General features: G+C 35.7%; 1 protein-coding gene across 1 annotated transcript in view; it reads right to left on the bottom strand.

Moving 5' to 3' along the window:
* Positions 1–8,362: 8,362 nt before the first annotated feature.
* The window catches only part of LOC137628269 (uncharacterized), a 1,855-nt gene continuing 217 nt past the window's right edge, over positions 8,363–10,000 (bottom strand). Inside the window, exons 1-2 of the mRNA XM_068359431.1 lie at positions 9,035–10,000; positions 8,363–8,412 (exon numbers count right to left, since the gene is read on the bottom strand). The exon at positions 9,035–10,000 is cut by the window's right edge and continues 217 nt beyond it. Coding sequence (XP_068215532.1) covers positions 8,363–8,412; positions 9,035–10,000 — 1,016 coding nt within the window. The remainder of the gene's footprint in view (positions 8,413–9,034) is intronic.

Genomic DNA, 10,000 nt, shown 5'->3' with positions numbered 1-10,000 from the left:
TTGGCCTGGGGAAACATCAAATACAGACAGTTACAATATCTTATCACATGAAGAATTGTACAAGAAAATAGAAGAAAGTGACCTTCAATAGGGAAAATGGCCCCAGCAAAAATGACACGAGCCAGCAGCCAGCAAGTCGGTTGTAACAGTATTGGTCTGAAGTTCTTTTTCCTTTCAGTGAACTAAATTAATTATATCAGGATTCAGGTCAAACGCGAAAACGTGTCGAATGCCAGATACTGGAGTCTCCTAATTACGTGATTTTATCTCTCTCTCTCTCTCTCTCTCTCTCTCTCTCTCTCTCTCTCTCTCTCTCTCTCTCTCTCTCTCTCCTTTTCAAGCATTTAGTCTATCACATTTCCCCTTAGATTTATGGAACAATTTTGTCTGTTAGTAAAGATAAGAATATTAAAAATGATGATGATGATGATAATTTTTATCTTAGAATTATTATTATTGTTGTTGTTGTTGTTGTTGTTGTTGTTGTTGTTGTTATTGTTATTGCTAGCTAAGCTACAACCTGTAAACATATGTGATATCAACTTTATATAACAGCAATGATTCTTGTATTATTTGAAAAATAACAATTTGTGGTGGCCGATATGGTAACGTCCCTGACTGGTGATTACCAGGGTTTGAGTCCCGCTCAAACTCGTTAGACCCTTTGGTCGCTGTAATCTCATCATCCCTGTGAGGTAAGGATGTGCGTTTAGAGGAGCCTAGAGGTCTATCTGCTGAGTCATCAGCCTCCATTGCCTGGCCTTCCTAGGTCCTAGCTTGGGTGGAGAGGTGTCTTGGGTGCTGATCATATGTATATATCTTCAGTCTCTAGGGCATTGTCACTGTCCCTTGCCTCTGCCATTCATGAGCGACCTTTAAACCTTTAAAGTAAAATTTTTCAGGATTTAATTCTAATGGAATGGGAAAAAGAATTATACTTAGGTGTGTTCTAAGTGGTGATAAATTAACTTGGTGGAAAGGATTGTGTAGTTATGATCAGAGAAGCTCTACTACTCGGGACAACCCATACTAGGTTGGTTTGCTGTGAACGATCAAACTAAAATCTTCCACCATCACCAATCCGCAGTGGTCAGCGTGTGGCTATTAAAATGGCCAAACCCCTGACATGGCTAAGGACATGTATGAGGTATTTGTCCTACAGTTAACTAGAAACGGCAGCATTTGTTGTTGTTGTTGTGTGTGTATGTATGTGTGTATATATATATATATATATATATATATATATATATATATATATATATTATATTATATGTATATATATGTATATATATTATATATATTATATATATATATGTATATATATCATATGTATATATATGTATATATATCATATGTATATATATGTATATATATTATATGTATATATATGTATATATATCATATGTATATATATGTATATATATCATATGTATATATATGTATATATATCATATGTATATATATATGTATATATATCATATGTATATATATGTATATATATCATATGTATATATATATGTATATATATCATATGTATATATATATGTATATATATCATATGTATATATATATGTATATATATCATATGTATATATATGTATATATATCATATGTATATATATGTATATATATCATATGTATAGATATGTATATATTATATATGTATATATATTATATGTATATATATGTATATATATTATATGTATATATATGTATATATATATTATATGTATATATATGTGTATATATATTATATGTATATATATGTGTATATATATTATATGTATATATATGTGTGTATATATATTATATGTATATATATGTGTGTATATATATTATATGTATATATATGTGTATATATATATTATATGTATATATATGTGTGTATATATATATATATATATATTATATGTATATATATGTATATATATTATATGTATATATATTATATGTATATATATGTATATATATTATATGTATATATATGTGTATATATATGTATATATATTATATGTATATATGTGTATATATATGTATATATATATGTGTATATATATGTATGTATATTATATGTATATATATATGTGTATATATATGTATGTATATATATATATATATATATATATATATATTATGTATATATATAATTTTCGTAATATCTTTAAAGTTACGCAGAGAGAGAGAGAGAGAGAGAGAGAGAGAGAGAGAGAGAGAGAGAGAGAGAGAGAATTCACTAATACAACTAGACTATTCATCTTTTTAAAGATATTTAATTAAAAACATCAAAATATAATAGAATTACAGCCTCTAGTCACATACCCTGGTACACCTCCCACTGAAGAGTGCACCCTATCACACTATAACTGCACGGCGAGTTCCATTTCATAGACCCACCCACTACCCCTACAATATCTATATTATCTGCTCGGTTACTAGGCGCCCAGTATAGTGACTTGCTGTGACCAGGCTTTCCTGCATCCAACTGTACGAGCCATACTCACACTTAGACATAATCTCTTGATTAAGTCTTCAATACTAAGAGATATTTGGATAAGTAATTCGCGTTTATTTATTTTTATTTTTTTTGGGGGGGGGGATAAGTGATTTGCGTTTAAGATTTTTTTTTTTTTTTTTTTTTTGGATAAGTGAATTGCGTTTAAGATTTTTTTTTGTTTTTTTGGACAAGTGATTTGCGTTTAAGATTTTTTTTTTTTTTGGATAAGTGATTCGCGTTTAAGATTTTTTGGAGAAGTAATTCGCGTTCAAGATTTTTTTTTTTGGATAAGTGATTCGCGTTTAAGATTTTTTTTTTTTTTTGGATAAGTGATTCGCGTTTAAGATTTTTTGGAGAAGTAATTCGCGTTCAAGATTTTTTTTTTTGGATAAGTGATTCGCGTTAGAGATTTTTTTTCTTTTATTTATCTATTTATTTTTTTTTTTTTTTTTTTTTATTTTTTTTTTTTTTTTTTTATAGATAAAATAGAACGCGGAAGCATTTCGATGCTGGATAACAAATTGGTGTCCTTAAAACCAGATTACATTCTATCAAAGGTAATTAGAACTTCGGGATCTGTTCTGTCAAAGTTAATTAATCTGTTTCGTTGGTTTTTTCTCTTTTATTTCATTTCCTGGAATGGTGATCCTTAATTTACTGTAGACGGAAAGTGGTTTTAGTTCATATATATTATTTATATATTTATATATATATATATATATATATATATATTTATATTTATACATATATATAAGATATAAATATTTGTATATGTATATATATTTATATTATATATATAATATAAATATCTATATATATGTATATATATTTATATTATATATATATATGTACTGTATATATATTATATATATACATATATTTATATATATAAATATATATATATATGTATGTATATATATATATATATATATATATATATATATATATATATATATATATATATATATATATATATATATATATATATATATATAGGAAAATCATCCGTTCTAGAACCCACTTCTACTTGGCCACCTTGAATCCAATTTCGTTTTTCTTTTCCATCTTCCAAGACCTTCATCTCGAGGTTCTCAAAGCCTCCCAATAGATGATGCCAAGTTCTATTTGCCATAATAGAGTCTCGTGATGTTTCAAGTCGGCTGATTTCCTCAAGGGAAGAACAAAAGGACTGTCGAAGGATTCCAATTCCAGGTGTCGTCCTAAATAGGATTCTCTTCTTCCACTTTGGCAACAAAGCAGTGCTCAAGGCCCATCCCTCTTCCCTGTCACTTCCCCCTACCGCCATCTCTTTTTCCAGTTAGGATTTCGTCATCTTGATTGAATCTAGGAGAAAGGTAAAGGATAGAAAATTCATCCTTCATTGTTATAAATAGCTTGATTTGGTCGTGAACGCAGCGTGCTCATGCTGTGTTTTATAACGAGTTGAACAGTTTTTAACAATTTAAGTTTCTTCGGTGCTCAATTTGAGTGTTTTTTATTTCTAATTCATCCTTCATTGTTGTTATAAATAGCTGGATTCAGTGGAGAACACGGCGTGTTCTTGCAGTGTAGGCTATTATACCGAGTTGAACAGATGCTAACGATTTAGTTTTCACCTTTGCTCAATTTGAGTGTTTTTCTTTTGACTGATAATAAATATCTATATTATAGATGATCATCGATTGCTCTAATTAATGGAGTAAAGCTATCCCCTATGCAACATCTGTCTCATGTACTGTAGCTTTTCTTTACGGATGGATCGCTAGATTCACCCTCCTATAGCACATTTAGCTTATCCCCAACAGGAGTTCCCCTTTCACCTCTGAATTGATGTAACCCAAGAGGATATGACAAGACACTTCCACGTTGCTGATCTTGATACATAAAAAACCTTTCCAATTTGAATAAAGATTTATAGTTCTCGTCTCTCAAGTGTTGCTGATCTTGATACATAAAAAACCTTTCCAATTTGAATAAAGATTTATAGTTCTCGTCTCCCAAGTGTTGCTGATCTTGATACATAAAAACCTTTCCAATTTGAATAAAGATTTGTACTTCTGTCTCCCAAGGGACTGAGACCTACATAACTATAGTCAATTATTTTTAGTGAGGCAGATTTGCACCGACACGCAGGGGTGCCCTTCTAGCTTGGAAAAGTTTCCTGAACGCTGATTGGTTGGAAAAGATAATTCTAAGCAATCAGATAGCAGGAAACTTTTCCTAGCTAAAAGGGTACTGCTGCGAGTCGGTGCAAATGCGCCTCATTAAAAAAAAAATTGAGTATTGAAATTATGAGACGGGAAGTCTGGTAATCTTTGGAGGGAAAGACGCAAAGTCCCTTTAAAAGCTTTAAAGGCCGCTCATGAATGGCAGAGGCAAGGGACAGTGACATTGCCATATCAAGAGAGTGACCTTGCCATATCGAGAGATTGACATTGTCATATCAAGAGATTGACGTTGTCATATCAAGAGAGTGACATTGCCATATCAATAGAGTGACATTGCCATACCAAGAGAATGATATTGCCATATCAAGAGATTGACATTGCCGTATCAAGAGAGTGACATTACCTTATCAAGCAGGACAATGCCCTAGAGACTGACCATAGCCTCCTCCCCATACAAGCTAGAACCAAGGAGGGCCAGGCAATGGCTACTGATGACTCGACAGATAGACATATAGTCTCTCCAAAAAACCCAACATTCTTATCTCACAAGAATGTTGAGGAAGCAGCAACCAAAGAAACTAACGAGTTAGGACTTGAAAGTAAAGAAGTTTTCATATAAGAAAGTCGAAATGAAAGTTATGCTTCACGGTCCCTGGAATTTAACTGGAATGTCTTCAAAAGAAAATGCCTAGCGAAATATAAAATTATTAAATGCATTTTTCTTTGAATACAATGGTAATGGAATGCGAAAAATGATTTAATTAGTTGTGAATACCAATAAAGATTAACATGGAATCCGAAATATTTTTGGCTCTTTTTGTCAAGAAAGTATGTGAAAAATGGCGTAAGCTTATATATATATATATATATATATATATATATATATATATATATATATATATATATATATATATATATAGTATATATATATATATATATATATATATATATATATATATATATATATATATATATATATATATCACAAGCACGTGATTTTAATCAATGTAAATATCACCCACGAAAGGCATTTAATACCGAATTCTATCTTGGGAATATATATCCACTTTGAATTCATTTTATGGTAACAGCTTCTGGCCGGGTAGAGATTCGAACCCCCTCCTGTGGACCGGAAACCATGCCAGCACGACTCTACCAACTGAGCTATCAAGAGATATATATTGCCAAGATAGAATTCGGTATTAAATGCCTTTCGTGGGTGATATTTATATTGATTAAAATCACGTGTGCTTGTGATATATGTTCATTTAAAATACCACGTGTAGCAAACTCACGATTCAGCTATCTATGGTGGAGATGGGTTTATTTCAAAGTCTATGAACAGATTCCTGAATTCGACAGGAATAAGTACGGGGTCTTGTCATAAACTTTTATCTCTCTTGATAGCTCAGTCGATAGAGTCGTGCTGGCATGGTTTCCGGTCCACAGGTGGGGGTTCGAATCTCTACCCGGCCAGAAGCTGTTACGATAAAATGAATTCCAAGTGGATATATATTCCCAAGATAGAATTCGGTATTGAATGCCTTTCGTGGTTGACATTTACACACACACACACATATGTATATATATATATATATATATATATATATATATATATATATATATATTATGTATATATACACACATATGCACAGATATACACATCCCTATATGTATATGTATTTATGTATTTATGCATGTACAGCTTAAGTATAGATGAAAACGTAAGAGTCGAAGTAAACCCGGTGTATCCAGAACTAAGGTTTTATTCAATTAACAATTCCACTGCAGTTGTACACTGCAAACAACAAAACAAACATTATCAGACAGTCATAAACATAAATAAACATTTGTGTTAACTAAGAAGGTACATACATTACAACACTCCTTATGAACAACAGGATAATATAAACAGGTTTATTTTTACCACATTCTTCCCTTCTGAGTTAAGTTCACGTGGAGTAATCCTGAAGGTACTTTGGAGGTTGCCTCACTCTCTCTGACCTTCGAAGTGGAGGAGGTGAGGCTACCTGTTGAGGCACTGTACGTGATTCGTGAAGAGTGTCATTCTGAGGAGCAGTATCCACATGGGAGAAACCACGTGCAATCTCCTGGGGAGCATTTGCAACTGACAATTCCTCAAGAACCTCGGACTGGGGTGCAGGATCCCCAGCATCTGAATTTTCTCTGTAGTCACTAGCCATAGGAGCAAGATGTCTTAATGAAACCGTAGTCGCCCTACCATCTGAAAGCTTCACATGAGCATACTCAGGGTTCGTCTCTACAATTTCAACCTCATCCACCAAGGGGTCGTTCTTACTGTGTCTTACATGGCGTCTCAGGAGAGCACGTCCTCCTTGGATAAGCCAAGTAGGCAACGATTGGCCGGTGGTGGACCTTCTACTATGCAGGAAAAGGCGCTCGTGAGGAGTACTGTTCGTGGAAGTGCACAACAAGGAGCGTATAGAATGGAGAGCATCTGGGAGAACAGTTTCCCACTGGGACACATCAAGGTTTCTTGTCTTAAGGGCCAATGTTAGAGTTTTCCATATAATTCCGTTATATTTTTCAGCCTGACCATTCCCTCTAGGGTTATAAGGTGTAGTGCGACTGGTAGCTACACCTTTCTTCATCAGGAAATCCTTCAGCTCTTCAGACATGAAAGATGCACCCCTGTCAGTGTGGATGTATGCTGGCATACCAAACAAAGCAAATAGTTGCACCAAACAACTGATGACAGTTCGAGTGGTCATATCAGCGCAAGGGAAAACAAAAGGGAACCTTGAAAATTCATCCACAACCGTGAGGAAGTACTTGTTTCTAGATTGAGAGGGAACTGGGCCTTTGAAATCTAAGTTCAGCCTCTCGAATGCCTGGGTTGCTTTGATCAGTTGTCCCGAGTATTTGAAGAATCGAGGTTTGAGCTCTAAACACACTTGGCAAGAGGTGGTAATTTTCTTCACTTCTTCTATCGAGTAAGGTAGATTCCGCCCTCGGACGAAATGCATCATACGAGATATTCCTGGGTGACATAGCATTTCATGAAGTTCTCGAAGTTTATCAGAAGTAGTGGCACCACAGATGCGGGAGAGAGCATCAGCTGGTATGTTCTCTGTTCCTGGACGGTATACTATATCATAGTGAAAACATGAGAGTTCAACTCTCCACCTTGCTATTTTGTCATTCTTTATTTTACTGTTTGATTTAGAGTCAAACATAAACTTTACACTACGCTGGTCCGTGATGAGCTTGAAATGGTGTCCAATTAAGTAGTGTCTCCACTTCCTCAATGCCTCCACTATGGCATAAGCTTCCTTTTCCACTGCAGAATGTCCCTGTTCACTGCGAGTGAGAGTGCGGGAGAAGAAAGCCACTGGGCGATTATTCTGTGTCAGAGTAGTTGCTATTGCATGACCTGAGGCGTCCGTTTCCACAGTGAAAAGAGAGGTGGGATCAATGGCTGTTACCACAGCACTAGCAATGTCTTTCTTCAAGTTCCCGAGAGCTTGCAGTGCTTCAGTAGATAAAGGAAAACCATTGGCTTGTGTGAGAGGGCGGATTTTCTCTGAAAAGTTTGGGATCCATCTAGAGTAATGTGCAAGCAATCCCATGGTCATGCGAAGAGAAGCTGCATCCTTTGGGGGTGAAAGATTCCACAGTGGTTGCAAGCGTTCTGGGTCGGGTTTGATTTCCCCATCCGTTACTGAATACCCAAGTAATTTAATGGTTCTGACTTTGAAGTCACACTTGCTGTGGTTTAGAGTCAGGTTGTATTCCTCAGCCACCTTCAAAAACCCTCTTAAATTCTGGTCGTGCTCCTCCTCTGTCTCACTACACACAGTAACATTGTCTACATAAGCAAATGTACCACCTACTTTTTCTTTCTTAAGGATTTCGTCAAGCACACGTTGAAAAGCAGCCACTCCATTTTTCACTCCAAATGGAATGCGATTGAACTCGTAAAGTTTACCCCCAGCTTCAAATGCAGTGTACGGTCTCTCCTCTTCTCTTATTGCAACCTGATGATAAGCACTTTTCAGATCTAAGGTACTGAACACCTTGTACCGTGCAATGTTGTTCACCATCTCGTCGATATTTGGCAAGGGGTAAGCATCAAGCTCAGTGAACTTGTTTATAGTACGAGAGTAATCTACAACCATCCTCCTTTTCTGATTCTCCCCTGATGTCACCAGCACTTGAGCTCTCCAAGGAGAATTGCTGGGCCTTATTATTCCTTCCAACATCATACGCTCAATCTCCGCTTCAATGAACTTCTTGTCACTCAAGGAGTATAGTCTTGACTTATTAGCCACTGGTCTACAATCTGGCGTCAGGTTCTTGAAAAGGAAAGGAGGGGACACCTTAACAACACCTAGTGAACATATCTTCAAAGGAGGTTTCTCTCCTCCAAAATCCATTTCCAGACCAGAATGTCTCCTCAGGAAGTCATGGCCTAGAATCACATCACTACATAATCTTTGTAACACCTTGAGTTCAACACCGTGATAAGTCTCTCCTTTTAACTCCAAGTCCACACTGCACAGACCTAAGATGTTTGAAGACAGGGATTCATCAGCCATGGAGACTTTTCCATGCTCTGGAGACATAGTTATTTTGTTTAGGTCCACTAAATTATGACGCACAAAGCTGTTCGAACTCCCAGTATCAATAAGGGCACTGACAGGGCTACCATTAAGCTTGAGAGGTGTTATAGATTTTTCAAGACACTTAGGGGAGGCCCCCACTATAGAAGCTAGCATTGCTGAAGAATATTTTGGGCTAGAAGAGCCACTCGCCTGTTTCACAGAGCGGCACACCTTAGCATAATGTCCTTGCTTCTTACATTTCAAACACACTGCGTCCTTAGCAGGACACTGAGTTCGGGGATGCCGGTTGTTCCCACAAAAAAAACATCGAGCACTAGAAGTAGCAGCAGAAACAGACACACTGTTATTTTCAGCACTAAACGATTCCTCCTCTCGATTTTTTGCTGACACAGCAGCATTAACAGGTTCTGCTGAAGAGTAGGAGGCTGAATGCTTCTGGGCCATTTCTAGAGTGCGAGCCTGTTCATAAGCAGTATTTAAGCTCAGTGTCAAATTCTCCAACAGACGCTGGCGTATTGCACCAGAGACCAAACCATTAATGAAGGCATCCCGAACATAACTGTCACATGCTTCCTCCGCAGTTACACTTTTGAATTGACAGTCCTTAGCAAGTAGCTTCAGTGCCTGCAGGAACTGATCCAGGGACTCACCCGAGTTTTGCCTGCGAGTGGCAAGTAGATGCCTGGCAAATATTTCATTGTTTGGTTTCACGTACAAAGATGTCAAAACCT

Source organism: Palaemon carinicauda, chromosome 36, assembly GCF_036898095.1.
Source record: "Palaemon carinicauda isolate YSFRI2023 chromosome 36, ASM3689809v2, whole genome shotgun sequence".
In the NCBI taxonomy this organism is placed as follows: domain Eukaryota; kingdom Metazoa; phylum Arthropoda; class Malacostraca; order Decapoda; family Palaemonidae; genus Palaemon; species Palaemon carinicauda.
The sequence above is the reverse complement of the archived record's forward strand: the minus strand, read 5'-3'. Positions and strand labels throughout refer to the sequence as shown.